The sequence below is a fragment of the Ictalurus punctatus genome, chromosome 14 (assembly GCF_001660625.3).
Source record: "Ictalurus punctatus breed USDA103 chromosome 14, Coco_2.0, whole genome shotgun sequence".
Taxonomy (NCBI): domain Eukaryota; kingdom Metazoa; phylum Chordata; class Actinopteri; order Siluriformes; family Ictaluridae; genus Ictalurus; species Ictalurus punctatus.
In genome coordinates this window covers 429,511-449,127 of record NC_030429.2, presented here as the reverse complement: position 1 = coordinate 449,127, position 19,617 = coordinate 429,511, and the positions used below count along the sequence as shown (strand labels likewise).

The following is a 19,617-nucleotide window of genomic DNA, read 5'->3' as shown; positions in this document are numbered from 1 at the left end:
TACCCCTGAGGTTTTGTACAGTTAGTGTATACAGTGGCATAATGTGAAATCCCTTCACGTGCAAGGGAGGAAGCTCTGTGTGAAGAGGGGTGTCAGAGGGTTAAGGGTTGAGTGGTTTCTTTGCACTGATGGCGATAAAAACTATATTGCAAAAAAAAAAAAACATTGACTGATGTCTGTATGCAGCACAGAGCGTACGGAGGAGAAAGTGAAAGAAGTTTTTCCACGTATCTTATTTTAAGGCGGCCAATAGATGTTTTTCATATTTCCATGTCACAAATGTGGAACCATAAGAAATACTGTAACATTTAGAACAGTGTGTGTTTGGGACAAACATATACAGTATATATATCTAGCTCACTTATCTGCAGGAGGAATAGCTGCGTCGTGATGGTCTGCAGCAGGAGCAGGTCTAACACACTGCTTGCTTTTCTGAGTTTGTGAAAAACATTTCACCACACAGGATGAACAGTTTGATCTGTGCAATCAAGAGGGCATAGCCCAATAATTTTGGTGTTTACAAGCCAGTGGTTTCCAAGTATTCAGATTCTTTGAAATGCTATAGACGTGTATGCTGCCTCTTAAAATCCTTTACTCATCCCAGTGAGTATAGCACAAAGCCATTTCTTTCTCACAAGCACATCAGTGGGAAATGAGTAAAAGTCCAGCTGTTTGCTTGAATTATTTGTGCATTTAGGGACACTGCCGTGATTGTGAGCTGTTTTTGCTGCCATTGTCCACCATCTCTCCTGAAGTTTTGAAATGCTATGACTTAAACTTCCACATTTGCAAACATGGAAATGTGAAAATGGTCTATTGTACATTAATATGCTTATCTTGAACTGAACAAAACTTCATCTTCTAGCTAATGCCACTGAATGCATACGGGGTCCTTCTCCACAATACCATGTGTATTTATTGTATTTATACTGCATTTATCATTTTACCAGAAACACTGTAGTTTTGAATCTTAACTTACACCTTTGCACTACTTGCATTGTATGTAGTCATCATATACAGTAGGAACGTAAAACCTCACACTTTAAAAATTTTTTATTGTGTCCCATAAGGTCCCAGTCCTGATGCACGATTGTTTTAGTATGTCTTTAGAACACATACTAAATACTTTAGTACTTTAATACTTTAGAACACATACTTTAGAACATTATCTTTTCGTTCCAAATAATATATTGGGATACATTTTCATGTATGTTGCACTATAGTCCTGGACATGTGATTCTCCTTCTATAGTAGAATTAATCCTACTATAATTATGTATATCATCATCATCATCATCATCATCATCATGTACTGTAACCCCTCAGGAGAGGTCATTGGGGCACTACAGACGATCTATTGACCAGCTCTCTCCATTAAATTTTATTTTTAATGTATATATGTTCATGGAAAGACAGGAAAAAATAATTTAATTTGTAGGTCATTTATGTGGTTACCTTGCCCAACTGATGGTCTGTGAGGGAGAAGGAGTCCATGAAGGCTTGAGCTATGACCGACAGGCAGGCATCCAGGTGAGGTGTCTTTTCAAGGTCACTAAACACAAAGTTGGGGTTCTTCAAAATGTTCACCCAGAAGCGCAGTGGCAGGCTGGGAGGGAAGAGAGCACTGTGTTTACATCAAGACTAACATGCTGCTCATATCAAATAATTATAGCACTGATTTCAGGTCCTTTTTTGACTGTGACCCAACCTAAGAAAATTCAAAGAATGTAACACTAGTAGATCACTGCTTCATATTTGTACTTCTGGGAAGCCATGGGAGCTAACAATATTAATTGATGCATTTCACCACAGTATGATAGTTATTCAGAAGACATGATGCAAAAAGCCTGAACAACGCTTTGTGTGTTTGTGCTGTCATATGACGATGTATTGTCCATAAATATTGCTGCTATTAAACAACTATTTTCTATGAGAATATATATATATAATATATATATATATATATATATATATATATATATATATATATATATATATATATATATATATATATATATATATAAAGATATATATATGTCAAAATAAAAAAAATAAGTACACCCGATGGAAATTTTTTATTATTATTATTATTTATTTATTTATTTTTTACATATTTGGACAAGCAAACATTTGATCAAATAAACAATACATTTAGAGCCAGGGGGTGTAAACATTTGAACAGGATGATCGGTGTAAATTGTTAGTATTTTGTCTTCTGGGAGACATGTAACTATCTTATTTAGCTTCTGAAGGGCGATAATAAATGAAAAAAAAAAGATCTTTAAACAAAATACTAACAATTTGCACTGATCATCCTGTTCAAATGTTTACACCCCCCTGGCTCTAAACGTATCGTGTTACCAGCCAAATGTAATAAATTAATGTAATAAATGTGTTTTGCAAGAAAATTGAGAACATCTGACAAACACTGCCTGATTTTGAGCACAAACTGAATATGATATGTCTATAATACAAAGAAATAAATGTGTAAAAGGAAAAAAAAAATCTGTTCAGCCCGTGTTCAGCTGCTGGATTGGAGGACATACATCGTGTTTTATTGTGTAATTCACAACGTGAATGTTAATGTTATTTTTAGTCATAATAAATACTTGAAGTACATATAATTGATGTCATGTATAATTTCTCTGTGTGTTAAAAACCTGTACCTGTTTGTCTTCCAGATGTGAAGAACATCTGGATCTGTGATCTTTTTCTTCTCGGCTTGTGAATCGAGGAAATCAAAGAAGTATTTCACTGCTAAGGGAACTTTGTTGGTTGGCATTCCCCAGATACTCCGAAAGAGCGTCTCCACAAAGGAGTGAACTGCCACCTGATAGGAGTAATGAAAGGAGTCTCATGTGAGTCTTAACTGTGGTTATGTAATGTCATAGCACAAAGCAAAAGTACTTTTTACATCAAAAGAAATAAGTAATTTGATGTATTCCATATATTGTAATAAATACAGTATATTCATTAAATTATGCTATATGGCTCTCTATGATGTGGAAGAAGCACAGAGAGGAGTAAAAAATGTTTTGATTGTTATGGAGTCACAGATGTTTTATAGCAGTTTCGCACCTTTATCTTTTAAAAGTGAAGTTTCCAATCTTTAAAAGTATTTCCACACATATGATAGTTATAACATTAGTTATACAATAGCTTAGAGCAAGTTTTCTCCCTCCTAAATTATGGAGAATATGAATAAAGGAACTGTTTAAATTCTGCCCTATGATCAATACTTGATCTACTTGAATGTTTAAATACAGTACATTTAACCTTTTGCTTCTGGTCAGGACCAGCAGGGCTGTAAATAGCATCACTTGTGACCATGACCCCATGTGTGCAAACTATAAAAGGTTCCCACTATTATGCATGTCCTCTTTCCCAATCTTGTCTTGTCAAGAAGGTGAAGAAGTAGATTTAAACATGCCAATATAGCACTTATATATATGTGGTGGAAATTCTATATTTTATTTAATATTTTTTGCCACAATGGACTTTGTTGCTGAACAAGACACGTGGCCTGCTGTTTGAGAGGAGTGACATAATGGTTGGGGGTCCTTCCCTTTGGGTTAGCTTTCACACCCAGGGTGTTCACACCCTGTGTGAGAATTGCCCCAGGGCATCAGACATGTCAGGGACTGTGCGTCCACCCCTGAATGATTGCTTGATATGTGGACAGTTCCAACAGCAAGTAACTATCCAGGTAGAGCTACTGATCTCTAGGCTAAAAGATAAATACAAGAAAAGCCATGTGATACCTGCACAGAAGTTGAAGCTCTGAATCTCAACACACTGAAAACATTTCATTGTCTGGCAGGCATGACAGCAGTACCTCAGTGGTAAAACTGGGAATCCTATATCTCAGACTATTCAGGGTTGGCTGAATGTTCAACGACAGAGATGGAGGATTGCAAGGATGTATCTATGACTGTATACCTTCCCACCCATATCACTGTTATGAATAACACTGCAGTATGTTCAACACACCATTCAACAAATATTGCTGATAACGCCAGTCTGGTTCTGCCTATTGATGATCAGACCACCAGACCTCCCATCAGACCAGACCAGACCAGTCTCAGATGAATGGATCACTGTGGCACGGCAGACCACACAGAATGAAATTGGGACTGACCTCAGAATACTATGTTTACAAGGTGTCTGGCACACTCTTGTAATTTTGCATGCTCCATCTATATATGACAGTTGTATCCAGGCAAGTGGAAAATTATTTAACTATAGTAGTAGTTATAGTACACTATAGTAAACAATGCTTTAGAGTTTTTGAAGAGTTGACTATCAGTATCTTCTTCTACACAACAGGTTGTATTCAGAGTTGATGACTTAAGTCCAAATATTAAGAGAAAGGTCATATAGCTGTTGATTTTCTGGGCCCTCTTTTTTCTTTTTCTTGAGTAGAGGTGTCCAAGACAGGGTTTTTCAAGTATCTTGATCACTGACTACAAAGATTTCCTTGCCAACAGCGATGACTGGCGAATGAGCATTTGAACCTTTTGGATTAAAGTTCGTTCATCCCTATGAGTTAATTTGGGACAAAATGGCACTGGGTCTACAGGTAGGCCCTTAAATACAGCCACAGGTGTGCTCCCAATGAACTCCTAAGTATGAAGGTCAATCAAAAGCTTCTAAAAGTCATTAGATCAATTTCTGGAATCTTGCAGACTGTTTAAAGAGATAGTCAACATGGTGTATGTAAACTTTTGACCCACTGGAATTCTGATACAGTGAATTATAGCTGAAATAAATCAGTCTCTGATCGATTGTTTTAAAGTTACCTCTGATGTGAATAAAATAGAAACTCTAAGTGGCTCACCAAAATAAATGTATGGTATCAGGAAGTGTGTGCACTGCTGACCCCAAATCAAGCAGGTCACATTGTGTCATAAGAGAGAGAGAGAGAGAGTGTGTGTGTGTGTGTGTGTGTGTGTGTGTATGTGTGTGTGTGTGTGTATGTGTGTGTGTGTGTGTATGTGTCTGTGTATGTGTGTGTGTGTGTGTGAATGTGTGTGAATGTGTGTCTGTGTCTGTGTGTCTGTGTATGTGTGTGTGTGTCTGCATGTGTGTGTGTGTGTCTGTATGTGTGTGTGTATGTGTGTGTGTTTGTGTGTCTGTGTCTGAGTGTGTCTGTGTGAGTGTATATATATGTGTGTGTGTGTGTGTGTGTGTGTGTGTGTCTGTGTGTGTGTATGTTTGTGTGTGTCTGTCTGTGTGTGTGTGTGTGTGTGTGCGTATGCGTGTGTGTGTGTGTGTGTGTGTGTGCGTACACGCTCTTGCACATAGATCACTTCATCAGAATAGGACAACAGCACAGAGCAAAAATATGCAAATGTGAACAATTATTAAACTGATAAAGGTCAGTGCATCACAAAACCACAGATTATCCACAATCTCTGTTTCAGTTTTCAAGAAGATGATCATTTAATCTCATTTAAAGTGTGTGTGTCTGTCCTTTCTGTTTGGAAGATGACATAAATGACTAATTGTCGGTGAACACACCTTCTGTTACCGTTGATGTAACACATGTAATCCCAAAGTCAGCAATACTATCAGCTTTGATAAATCCAAATAGGTGGTGCATTACAATAATCTCCACCGGTATTTGGAAAGCTCTCCTAAATGCATATGCGATAAGACAAATGCACTACAACATTAGTTATGACTAAAATTATAGGCACTTAAAGCCTTTTTTGTAAACATAAAGACTTAAAGTGCATTTAGTCAATGGATTTAGGAGCAAGAATTGGCTAAATCCAGTTTACAACAAAAAAGCAGTGGTTAAGGTCGTAATTCATCTAATCTCACCTTAGTGGATAGAAGTTTGGTGAGATGAATCTCTTTGAGCTTCAGTTTCTTCCTCTCTGGGTGTTCGCTCTGGTCTATGTCGATGTCTGGGTCAATCTGCAAACATAATCACAAACATTGATTAATCTAATATTCATTAACACCCCCCCCCCCCCCCCCCCCCGCAAACACACACACACACACACACACACACACAAATAACCATCTTAATGTCACATATTCACTAAATGAACCGAGCTTGTTTTGAAGCCAGGTGTTAACGTACATGGAAATAAGAAAGGTTTATTCCTCGTCTGTTAATGTTACATTGTTTATTATTATTTTGTTTGGATAATCCCTGTTTGTTTAGGGTACAAACTAATTGCATGAAGTTATTCATTTTATCCCAGCTGCAGTTTAAAGTGAAGAAGCAACCCAAACATTCACAATACTTACTGTCTCACTTATTCACTCTTTATCATACAGAAAATCTGTGTGATGATAAACACTTTGCACATGCATTAAAAGGCACAATTGTTTTGTGTTATGACTCACCAAGTGGAAGTACTTTGTAGTGAAGTTCTGTTCATCTATAACAATAAAATGTGGTTAAATATTTAAAATGAATAAAATCTACTTCAATAAAATAGTACAGTATTTACAGTTAATGAATATGTTTTTGTTTTGTAGCTTGATAGATTTTTGTGTGGTTCCATGGATTAGTTGTAGTGGTTCAGATTACTATTCCCCCCAGGACCTCTGCCTCACATGACTTAACATGGAAAGTGTAACGCACAAGCAAACAAATCCATAACAATACACAAAAGTAAACTCTCATAAAATGATGAATGAAAAAAAAGAGGGTAAAGGGTGGGTTTAGCTACTGTGTGGCTTAATTTAACTACAATTACTGTATGTAGCTTAAACTACAACTGTCACAATTTCCCCTCGAGCCAGCGCTGCCATATCGTTGTGTGCTCGGAAAACCGCAGCGCATGCGCAAGCACAAGTCAGATACGCAAGCGTTAGCGAACGCATGCTTTTTGGTTTTCAACGTCAGTGACTTTGTTTACTTTGGACACGTGCTTTTGTTATGATTATGTTCTGTCTCCGCCCCCGTTTAGTCATTGGTTGTTTTCCGAAGGTGTGTCAATATGGTTTTCAGCTGTCTGTATTTACCCATGATTACATTTGTCATTTAAACCCCTCGTGTCTCTGTGCACTTTGTGCAGTATTGAGTTTACCTCGTTACTAAGCGGTTGTTTCTCGTTTCATGGTATTGACCTCGTTTCATGTTATTGACCTTGTTTCTCATTTTTGATTCCAGCCTAGCCCTGTTTATGCCCTTTTGCTGATCGCCTGACCTTTTGCATGTTATTAGACCATGCTTTGGATTACTGTTTTGGATTTGTCTGCCTATCTCTCTAATATAGTCTTTTACTGCAATTGCATCCGTCCTCAACTCCCTTATGTTCTTGTACGTAACAACAACAAAACAGACTCACTCAAAAATCCATTATACAGCATGAATTGGCTTAGTCAAGTCCTGACCAGACAGGTAAGCGGTAACACATTAAATTAGCTTCCAAAGGTTCTCAGAATAATAACTTTTGAAGACATGTGCTTGGAAAATTTGTCAGTCATTCATTTCATAGTATGATGCCATGCATCACATGTCTAATGAGTCAGCATAGGAGAAACTGCCCATAGTCAACATGGGAGCAAAAGTATGAAAAAGCTTCTTCTCTTTACAAAAAATTTTTTAAAAAATAAAAAAATAAAGGGAACAGGAGATTTGGTTTCATGCTAACCAAAACAAAAGTTTGAACCAAAAATATTCACATAATATAGAAAGCACAGTGAATCTTAATATCTTTGTGGTTATATCATTGTGTTCTAACAGATTTTGGGGATAAATAGGAATTAAGAAGTAGAATCAAGTAGTTGTTAGCATAATATACTGTTATACATGGTTAAGTGCTTCAGCACATGATTAGAACAAAACATGCTAAATAAATATTATAAATGCTTACATTAAATTATTGTAAATGTGAGTAAAGAGATTCTTTCACATAATATGTCAGTATGAAAAAGCCTATACGCCTCTTTACAAACACAACTCAACTCCACACAAGAACAAGAACTAAGGCAGTGTTAAAAAAAGGAAGTAAATTGTGCCCTAATAGGAAAGTTGTGTTATATGTATGATAAGCCTGACCTGTGTATAATCTTTACACTCACCTTTCAAACTAGTCTGTGGACTAAGAGGGGCGTGAACCTTTTTTGTGATTACTTTAAAGGAAGCTCCGTCTGGGATCTGTGGAATGAAAACATGATGATGCACTCACACAAAACACATCAGCCATTTCATATTTAAATCACTACTGGGGTTTGTAAATATGTTCAAAAGTATTTGATCTAACACTTTATGTGGTAATCTAATACCATGCATTGTTATCCTAAGCTGTGTATTTGATACTTACTTCATAATGCTTCAGTGTGTTCAGCATAGTCACCTCCCCCTGCACCTCCGAGCTTCCATCTACTTCCTCTAGTGGCACAGAACTTCCTTCCTTCATATATTCTACCAGAGGACAAGAATAAATAGAGAAATATCTGGTATGTTAAGCCCCAAAATCTCAACTGACCACTAGATTTTCTCTAATACTAATAAAAAATACATTACTGCATGGACAGACAACCCCGACTACCCCCCCCCCCCCCCCCATACTGTGCAGACATTTCCATAATACAGGTTCAGTTATGTTTGTTTGTTTGTTTATTGCTTTTTATGTCAACAACAAGGCTATTTCACGGAGTGGGTGGTTTACATGGTAAACAATACCAGATGTAAAATTTACAAAACTATATGACATTTAAGCTTATGACAAGACAGAATTCTAAAATGTGTTCAGCTGGTACCTTCTTAAATGTTTCCATAATACATGTGGTTCAGTTTTGTACAGAAAGACTGATCTGTATTGTTACTGTTCGATACATACTCAGCTGCACTGTTTTCTTAATACAGGTATCTGTTTCAAATACACACAGCACTACTAAAACTACTTCACTATTACTAATACAATATAAAGGAGATGTGAAAGTGTATGAGGTTGTGACACTACATGCAAAAATCAGTGGGAAATGCAGCAATTTTACCGATCAGCATTAGATTCTATACTAAAGCCTTGTCAAGCAATTCTTTAAAAAAAACTTGACATACAGCTTCAAAAATCTTCACTAATTTCAATAGTGAAGTTACCCCACTGAACATCTCCAAACATTTAGTAGTGTAATAACCTGAAAGCAACGTGGACTTAATTGGGATTATATGCCATGAATTTACACAAAATTGCACATAATATACGTAATAAGTGAGGGAAAAAATCTATGCAGTTTGAAAAATGATTTCTAAATAAAAAAGTAAAAGTGATTGAGTCAGTGGCAGTGACAGAGACTGATGTGGATGACGCTGATAATCAAAGTTATAATCAGCATTTCCTATTTTATCCTACACATGATTCTTTAAAATCTGTCAGTAATGCTGTTATGCCATAAGATTTGTTTATAAATGCAGATGTAGGTGAGAGTGGAATTGGAATATAATCATTATGTGATTTTCTCCGTTTTCACTTTTGGAGGTACCCACATGATAAAACACTACAACGTTACTTCTTGTTGAGATATATGCAAAGATAAATATATTTCAGTTTAGGCAAACTTATAGTTTTTAAAATGATATAAAAGAACGTGTGAATGGTTTTTACAGACACATTTAATCCCAATTCAGTTTGTTTTTGTAACACTACAAAATGTAGAAAAGTTCAAAGGGGTGAATACTTTTATGCTGTGAAGCAGAATCATAGGTATACTGTATATACTGACCAATGCCAATATCTCGGAGTTGTTGAGTATATCGGAAGCCAAACTTGCGCTGGAAGGTCTGGAGGATCTTGTCCTTCACCTGATCTATTGTATCACATGTCAGGACATTGACTTCCAGTGGTTCGCTGACTTCTCCCTCTGTCCCCACAGCAAACAGCACTTTCAGCTTCTGTAACAAGCAGGAGAAGGTGGTGGAGAATTAATGGACTATAGTCATGTGTTACTCTAATGGAATCTGCATCCCATAGCACAGTATGGGATACATTCTGTGAATTTAAAGTGCAAACATTTTTGGGATACAATTAAGGACTGAAGGTGGCATCTTTGACAAACAGGCCAGGACTTGTTAGATCTATGAGATTTTGTGCCTCTCATGTGCCATTTAAATGCAGCCCAGTATCCCAAAAGCTTTGTGAAATAAGTAATTCACAGACCTATATGAATGATAATATATGTAGCACAATTTTAGCTCTTAATCAGAGATTGTAAATTAACTGACCAAAAATAATTAGTGTCCTCTCTCTAATTTCACCCCAAAAGAGATCATTTTACCTAATTACAAAACCCAAATGTTTGCTGTTCATTTCTGTAAAATCTTCGAAGTAGCGCCCACATCAAACTCAGTTGAGAAAACCTGGGGTCTCATCTATCCAAGTGTACGTGGAACAAGTTCTAATTTTGAAGGCAGGAACCAATAAATATGCAGAAGTACACTTATCACATGTAAACACACAGCTGTACACAGTAGATGCATTCGAAATTGCCTAAATTCCTAACTCAATTTCTAAATCCTTAATTCACAGCCACACTCATTTTCATAAAGACATGGCTTCAAATCACCATATATGGTAATGACTTCCCTCTACGAATATCCAACAGGGAAACAACAAAGTGATCCACTATCGCCCTTTAGTATCTTGTCTTTAGCAGTGGAATACTAGCCTGCTGTATTCCTCATTACATTCATCACAAGGTCTCGGCATATACTGAAATGTATTGTTATTTACTGTGGGGAAAATAAGTCTTGGACAACAACATTTTTTTCAGTAAATATGTTTCCAGTGAGGTTATTCACATGAAATGTTCACCAGACATCAATATTAACTCAAGAAATCTGGAAATATTAAGAATTCACAACATTAAAGTCCATAAATAAAATGTGCAATAAAGAATGACACAGGAAAAAAAAAGTATTGAACACTCTAAGAAAAAGCAGTTCTCCAAGGCAACGTAAGGCAAGGAACCAGCTGAAAGTAATTATACCCCCTATCTGTGCAAATTAATATCAGCTGGGTTAGTAAATTGATGGTCCATAAAAAGGCTTTATACAGAGAAAACAATAGGCAATGCACTCCATTGCTCACACTCACCCGCAAGACTCCATTACTAAAGAAAAGCCCATGTCGAAGCTCGTTTAAAGTTTGCTACAACTCATTTGGACAAGCCTCTGAAATACTCGGAGAGTGTAGTCTGGTCAGACGAGAGCAGCACCTTTTTGGCCGTCATACTACACACTATGTTTGGAGAAGAAATGGCGCTGCACGTCACCCTAAAAACACTACACCAACAGTGAAGTTTGGAGGTGGAAGCATCATGGTGTGGGGCTGTTTTTCATCACATGGTACTGGCAGACTTCATATAATTGAAGGAACGATGAATGAAGCCCTCTTCCGGGAGATTCCTGAGAAGAATCTGCTGCCATCCACCAGGATGATGAAGATGAGATGGGGGTGGACCTTCCAGCAGAACAACGATACAAAGCATACAGCAAAGGAAACTCTCAATTGGTTTCAGAGAAATAAAATCAAGGTGTTAGAATGGCCCAGTCAATCACCTGACTCGAATCCAACTGAACAAGATTTAAAGACAGTGTTTAGAAGAATGAACCAAAATCACACCTGAATACTGCGGCCCATTAATCTCTTCATACAGGAAGTGTCTTGAAGCTGTCGTTACAAACAAAGGCTTCTCCACCAAGTATTAAATACATTTCAATTAACGTGTTCAATACTTTTTTTCCTGTCAATTTATTACACATAACTTTATTTATGGACTTTAATGTTGAATTGTTTATAGTTCCAGATTCCACGAGTTAATGCTGATGTCTGGTGAAAATTCTATGTGAATAGCCTCATAGGAAACATACTTACTGAAACAAATGTTGACGTGTCCAATACGTATTTCCCCTGCTGTATTTTGAAACCTAAAGCATCTGTTGCACCATTATTAAGCCTTATAAATACCATTTTCAGTGAGTTGATGTTGATGTTAAACAATACTAATACTAACTGGCTGCCCATATATATATATATATATATATATATATATATATATATATATATATATATATATATATATATATAGATAGATAGATAGATAGATAGATAGATAGTCACAAAACAGCTTTACAGAAATGCGGATATAGATTTAAATTAAGCCATAATGAGCAAACCAGAGGCGGCGGTGCCAAAGAGAAACTCCTTGAGACGACATGAGGAAGAAACCTTAAGAGGAACCAGACTCTATCCAGACTGGATAGTGAGATTATGAGTCCACAACTGTATACTATAAAGTCAAGCAGTGCTAGGTCTGAAGGTTGTGTGTTCAAATCCCATCACCCCCAAGCTGCCGTGTTGGGGGTCCTTCAGTATCCTGTACGGACAAATGTATTGGTTTATGTGCTATTTTATACTATGTAAGATAGTACTTTACTGTTGTAATTTTCTTTTTACACTGTGGACATTTTGCAACGGTGTTCCAGAAGTTTGCCTGTGCGTCACAAATGACCTGTACATGAAACAAGTAGCGTTTTCTGCCCACATATTTCAATTCCTCAAAACTGGGGTATTTTATGGCTACATGTGCACAATCTATTTCCCAAATTACATTTAGAAAATCTGCTATGATGTGAAAACTCCTCATTATTGTGGTCTTTTCCAGAAAAGCTGGCCTCTCCATTTTGGGGTCAGTTGCTGACAGAGACAATAACGGGCACAAACTCAGCAAAATTCAAAGCTGCATGTGCTAAATCTTCAAACAAGGAAATATCAGTCATTGTCTGCATCATCCCACCACAGACTAAGATGGCTTTTTATGTCGTTCTTCCCTTTTTCTCCATTCCTGTTATTCCTATTATTAAACAATTTTTTGTACTATGCATATCGAAACCCGTGTAAAAAGTTGCATGATAATTATAAACCTAGAGACATTGTACAAGGACAGAAAACACATGTGAGAAATGCAGCATAAACGGCAGGAAATAAAAAAAGGAGCAAACCAGATGGCTGAAGTTGAAGCCCTGAGCCTGCCACAGCAGCCAATCTTCATTCAGTGTGTACAGAGCTTTCTCAGTCACTGCATCGACTGGCCCTTTAGAAATCTGCTGGTTTAGAGCTGTTACCATGAGAAAGAGTGGCTGACCAGCCAACTCCTGTGAAAATATCACACAAGAGCACACCTGTCAGTTTGCAGTATTACTTGTCAATCAAATAGATTGCCAGAGCAAAATGACAGATGGATGTAATGTGAACAGACAATTAAAAACTGAGTGATGTACAGATGTGACTGAAAGTATGGACTGACCCTAAGAAAGCCATAGAGGCAGATGGACATCCAATTGGTGAGAAGTTTTTCTACAATAGACTCTGTACGACGCAGCAGGAGTTTTGGCTGAGAATTGCTGGGCTGATCCATTAGATTCTGGAGTAATTCCTCCATCAGCTGTGTGAGGTATGTTAGGTCACTATGTAGGGTTACAGTCAACAGCGATGCCACGGCACACCTGAGAGCCAGTGTGAAAAGACAAACAGACCAACAAGATCACAAAGAATAACATCTCAACCAACCAGTGCAGAGCAGAATTTATAAGGATTTAAAAAGAAAAATCATCATCAGGAAAGATAATGTTACATTTTGTTATATGTTCTGACCAGCAATACACACAAGAAATCATAAACTGTTCTGACATCAATTCATAATTTGTCTGTTTTAAATAAAATTGAATTTTATTTATTATGTATATCATACTGCTCAAACCAGAATGGAAAAGACATTGTTAAAGCAAGTTCTTTGTGACAACCAAAGAATCCAAAAAACTGATCAAGCTCAAAGGTCATCGCAAGAGGAAGGGGAAATAAAACTTCTACTTTTTTGTTTTGCCAAGAAGCCACTACAGTAGTTTCCTCTTTATACAGGTGTCCGTGGTCTAAGCTGGCAGACTCACTTGTCCTTTATGCTGAAGCTCTTTTGCTCCTCCAGAGCATGGACAAAGCACGTGAGAAAAGTCTGATCCCGAATCAGTGCAGAGAAAGCTTTGAATCTTTCATCCATCTCTGCCTTCACTGCATCCTGATCAGAACACATCAGAACCAACACATATCTTTTGACTCAGATTATGAAAGCTATCATATTTATTACTTTATAAACATAAACAACTAGTTCAAAACTGCTACAAAACTCTACTCCATGAGTTGCCTAATCCGACGAAAACAGATCTACTTTATCATAAACATGCTTGAGCAGATTAGTATTAAAGCTCCCATGTGGTTTGAACAGCGGCGGAAAACCTTTTCAGTAAGATAAAAGGCATTACAATGATGTTACAAAAATTAGACCTGTTCACACTGATCAAACTAATCATACACAGTAATGTTAGTATTAGATAGTGGGGTGTTCTTTGAATAGTAATACTGTTTTCTTTCATTTCTGAGTTGTCTCAATTAAATTAAACCATAGCATATGTTAATATGTTAATGTTACAGTATGTGCCTTTTGAATATTTACAAAATTGTACTACATAAATAGTCTGAGTAGGTGGAAGTTTTTATAGCTGATAAGGAAATGGCTCTGTCAACACACATCATCACATCAGAGGAAATGAACTCTACATAAACTACATCACGAAATTCTACAGTAAAAGTTTTCTCACCTGGCCAATTTCTTTGATCATCTGGTTTGCTAAAGGCCCGCCCTAAAAATACAGTAAAATATATCAATTAAATTCCACAATCACAAATCACACACTAGCTCTCAAGTAAAAAATATAACTTCAAGTGACACATTAGGTGATCAGACAATTAGCATGCACAAACCTCAGGAAAGAATATTTTTAAAGCAAAATGTTTATAATCTAGGTAAGGAATGGCGCCAACATTTTCAACCAGATTTGAACTCTCTGTCTGCAAATCCACAAATCCTGTATAAAACAGAACACAATCACATTAAAATCAGAAGTTCATTTCAAAGAATTTTAAGGAACTCTATTCAACTAAAACTTAAGAGCTTAGTGCTCTGTTAGAACTCAAGAAATCTTCCAGTGCCTTACTCTATAGTTCTATTAAACTGTTAGAAAAAAATCGATAACCCATCAAGGTCCCGCTGAAGAACCCTTTAATATATATATTTTTTTCTGGAACCAGATGCCAACATACTTCCTTACCAGAAAGGAACTAGAACTGTTTAAAGGAGCTACAAACCCATAACTATGCAAAAAAAACCTCTGAAGAACCATTTTCCTATTAGTGTATGTCATATACAGTCATATGAAAAAATAAGTACACCCCATGGAAATTGTTGGCTTTTTTGACATATTTGGACAAGCAAACTTTTAATAATTTTAGAAATAGTGCCTATTAATGAAATTGAAATACTTGAACAAAACCGCAATAAAACCTCAATCATTTGTATTTCAATCAGATATCAATAGATAGTGAGTTTCTCCTATGGATAAAGTAAATAGTAAATGGCCTCAGAAGCTAGTGTTGCCCCCTTTAGCAGAAATAACTTCTTGTTGGTGTTTTGCATAATTGTCCATCAGGCTTGCTGGAATTTTTGACTACTCTTCCATGAAATATTTTTTCAGTGGCAAGATGGATCTTCTGAAACCATTCCTTGGTGGACTTGCTCGTGTGATTAGGATCATGATCCTGTTGAAAGGTCCACTTTGGGTTCAACTTCAACTTTCGGACAGATGACCTTACATTATCTTCAAGCACTCTTTGATATGATGCAGAATAGTTGAATCAATGAATGAAAGCTGTCCAGTCCCTGAGGCAGCGAAGCAACCCTAAACCATAACATTTTCACCACCGTGCTTCACAGTTGGTATGAGGTGCTTCTCCTGAAAAGCTGTCTTTGGTCTGCACCAAACATGTCTGCTGTTGCTGTTGCCAAACAACTCTATCTTTGATTGTTCTGTCCAGAGCACACTATTCCAAAAGTCTTTGCCTATATGCTCACTGGCAAACTGTAGTCTTGCAAAGGTTTTTTCCTGGCACGCCTCCCATGCAGGTCAAATTTGTGCAATCTCTTTCTGATTGTAGAAGCATGCACTTTGACTCTGGAATAGCCTTCCTGATAATGTTCAGGGTTCATACACAGTCTCAAAGATTAAATCTAGTCAGTGAATGTGCCAGCTACAGCTCAGAACCAGCTTCTACGAAGATTCCAGATGATGCTAACGCCTGCTAACTTTGGATGATACCAACGATCTACACATGTTGCTTCTGGGATAGCAGCGGGCTTGAACCATTCTGCTATCTGGGCCGACCTGGACGTTCCTGGTGCCCTGCTTCTGGAGTTCTCATCGCTTGGAGGCCATTCACTGTTGCTGAGGATGGCCCCATATGGACAGCCTAGGGACTCTGGGAAGCCATGGAGATGAAATTGGACTGCAACTACTGTGGGCAGTTTTGGTGAGGTGTCTTTTTGAGCCTAGATCTGCATTAGAGGACAGTGCATGAATTCAGCAGAACAGACTTCATGTTGAGACTGTGGTGAATCTCCTGATTACACAGCTGCACTTTTGTTTTATCATGTTGCACACAGTTATAGAAGGGATTTATTTATAATCACGCTATCCGTTGTGACCCAGATGAGGATGGGTTCCCTTTTGAGTCTGGTTCCTCTCAAGGTTTCTTCCTCATATGATGGGAGATCAGGGAGTTTTTCCTTGTCCCAGTCACCTCTGGCTTGCTTATTAGGGACAAATTCATCAATTTAAAATTTAGATTGGAATTGATATATTTCTGTAAAGTTGCTTAGTGACAATGTCAATTGTAAAAAGCGCTATACAAATAAAACTGAACTGAATTGAATTGTATTTGCTGGGACGGCTGCTCCTGCACTAAATGGCAGTCATTTGAAATCTGTGGAACTTGTAGAATATTTTCCATACAGTGGAATGATGTATTTCAAATAATTTGGAGATCTTTTTTAAATCCCTTGTTATAGGCATCCACAGCCTTTTTTTCTGAAGGTCTTACAGAACTCTTTAGATCTTGGCATGATTCCACCTCACACCTCAATAGCAAAAGGAACACCAGACACTAGATATGAGAGGGATATAAATAAGACCGGTTCAACCTGCACTCTCTAAGCACGTTCTAATCACTGGCACCTGATCTTCAACACCTGATTCTAATTTTATGGATTTAAAGGTGTGATAAATGTAGGGGTGTACTTACTTTTTCCATGTGACTGATCTGTTTTTTGTTAATTGAAATTGGGAAGATTACTGAAAAATCTAAATTGTATGTGTCATTTGATAGTGTATCACCTTTATTAATAGGCACTGTTTCAAATAGGATCAGATGTTTGCTTTTCAAAATATGTAAAAATAAATAAATAAAATGACTCTATATAGAGCTACAGTAGACAAATTGTTCTAAGTGGGATTTACCTTGTCTGATCTCATTTCTGATCTCATTCTCCATCGTTTCCAGATGTACATTCATTTGTGCATTCATCTGCCGTTGGCTTTTACGGTGGATAAATACCCCAGCTAGACAAACAGACAGATTCAGAAATACTAAGCATCAAGCTGAGCGAGTAACCATGGACAAATATACTAAGAATAAAACACAGTAATCCCAAACTGGTCAATACTCACCAACAGCACCAAGAACAATCAAAATGACTAATGCGACAAGTATAAACGGATATGCAGCCCCCGGTGTCTTCAGTACAGTTTCAGTAACATTGACAAGTCTAATCTGAAACAAAACAAAACATGTACATTACTATTCAGCAGTGGTCTTTTTAGGGTTCAAACTAATTTTTTGCATAATAACAGAAATAAAGTCATACCCTGAGTGAGTCCAGCTTGATTTCGCCATCCTTATCTCCTGAAATCTTACAGATCACAGCACTGGACTTAAATTCCACTATTTTACACTCAAACTGCTTTTCTTCCTGTATGCCCCACACCGTTAGCTCCTCTTCAGTCAAATTCAATCTGTCTTCCTTTTTCTAAAGGTGGAAAGTAGAAGCAATAAACCAAATAGAGCAAACAGACTCTTTATTATATTGGACATGATACAAAAGCATATGCATACCCATTCCAAACCACTGCAGTTTACCAAGTAGGCATGTGCCAATATCAAGCTTTTATATCATGATTTTTTTTTCTTCATATTTGGAAAAGCAAACATTTGAAAGAGTGCTTATTAGTAAAATTGATACACTATCAAATGACACATAAAATTGACATTTTGAAGTAATCTTCACAATTTAATGGAACAAAAAACAGATAAGAAAAAGTAAGTAAAAGTTGCAAAAAGAAGTCTCCGAGAACCCCAAAATTTCATCACAAGTCTTGCAACTGTTGGTGTCAAAGTGCATACTTCTACAATCAGAAAGAGAAATTTGACCCAGGGTTGCTTCGCTGCCTCAGGGACTAGACAGCTTGCACCTATTGATTCAAATATGAATTCAGTATCAAATCAAAGAGATAATCTGAGGCCATCTGTCCAAAAGGGTGGACAGTTGGTATTGGTGGACAATTATGCAAAACGCCTACAAGAAGTTATTTCTGCTAAAGGGGGCAATACTAGCTTCTGAGGCCAATGGTGTACTTTCTTTTTCCACAGAGCAATATCACATCTATTGATATTTCTGTTGAATAAATGATTGAAAAAGTTCATTTTCCTTGTGGTTTTGTTCAAGTATTTCAACTTCAATGTCAAAAAAGCCAACAATTTCCATGGGGTGTACTTGTTTTTTGCACATGACTGTAGATATCATTTGTGAGAGTCAAGTATGTTCTGCAATATTATCACAATACTTTGTTAGTCTCCTTAGCTTCTCAGCTTAAATAAATGAGTAATGATCAATTGAAATGTCCACAAAGCCAATATTGTGCTATGTAACTGATTATTGGCACATGCCTGTTCACACTAAAGTCTCTCTTTGGGATATTTAGTTCAGAATGTCTTCAGGATATTCAGTTAATCTCTTTGCCTATGTATCAAGACCTTTGTAATTAAAATGAGTCATATTAGAGCAGGGAAAGTCAAACCGTGCTTTCAGTGAAGGCAATTTAACACTCATGGTCTAGCAGTGAAAGTCTGAAGGATTCATTTTCCCGTGGTTTTACTTGCTGGTATGTGAATTATATTGTTCTGATCAATGGACTTCATTGATCACTCTTTTAGTAAAATTGTGTGTAAATGTTTTTGCATAAGCCAAAACAAACAAACATTTTCTGCTGGATTTTCAAAAGTTTTGGAAATTATGTTTTTCTTTGTACTTGTGTGCCTATATTTATCACCCATAAAGTGCAAAGCACGTTCCAAACACAGCTCATTCGCCTTTCTGATGACCACAAAACTCCATAAAAGATAAAGCACACAGACAGGCCCAGCTTCCGTTTATACACTACCATTTCTTTTGTCATAATTGAATGATTCAATTTATTTGTCTTTATGTATGAGTTTGTGTTGACTTGCTTTCTTTATTTTTATATTCTTTAATTAATGGCAATAAAATAAGATGAAAAGTTTTCACAAAATATTCTCGATAGTACTCTTAGTCCCTGACCTAGTGAATTTGCATGAGGATGTCTTTTTGATAGATACTCCAAAGCACTTCTATAAGTTGTTCTGGATAAGGCCGTCTGCTAAATGCAGTAAATGTAATTTTTAAAAAGCAA

At 36.9% G+C, this 19,617-nt stretch overlaps 1 protein-coding gene across 1 annotated transcript in view; it reads right to left on the bottom strand.

The window, feature by feature from the left end:
* The window catches only part of plxnc1 (plexin C1), a 45,036-nt gene that overhangs the window by 6,227 nt on the left and 19,192 nt on the right, over positions 1–19,617 (bottom strand). The window contains exons 14-28 of the mRNA XM_053685641.1: positions 17,775–17,936; positions 17,578–17,680; positions 17,368–17,469; positions 14,780–14,883; positions 14,617–14,658; positions 13,912–14,036; positions 13,272–13,470; positions 12,967–13,119; positions 9,690–9,858; positions 8,288–8,388; positions 8,046–8,121; positions 6,360–6,394; positions 5,826–5,921; positions 2,666–2,829; positions 1,455–1,605 (exon numbers count right to left, since the gene is read on the bottom strand). Of these exons, the coding sequence (XP_053541616.1) occupies positions 1,455–1,605; positions 2,666–2,829; positions 5,826–5,921; positions 6,360–6,394; positions 8,046–8,121; positions 8,288–8,388; positions 9,690–9,858; positions 12,967–13,119; positions 13,272–13,470; positions 13,912–14,036; positions 14,617–14,658; positions 14,780–14,883; positions 17,368–17,469; positions 17,578–17,680; positions 17,775–17,936 (1,782 nt within the window). The remainder of the gene's footprint in view (positions 1–1,454; positions 1,606–2,665; positions 2,830–5,825; positions 5,922–6,359; positions 6,395–8,045; positions 8,122–8,287; positions 8,389–9,689; positions 9,859–12,966; positions 13,120–13,271; positions 13,471–13,911; positions 14,037–14,616; positions 14,659–14,779; positions 14,884–17,367; positions 17,470–17,577; positions 17,681–17,774; positions 17,937–19,617) is intronic.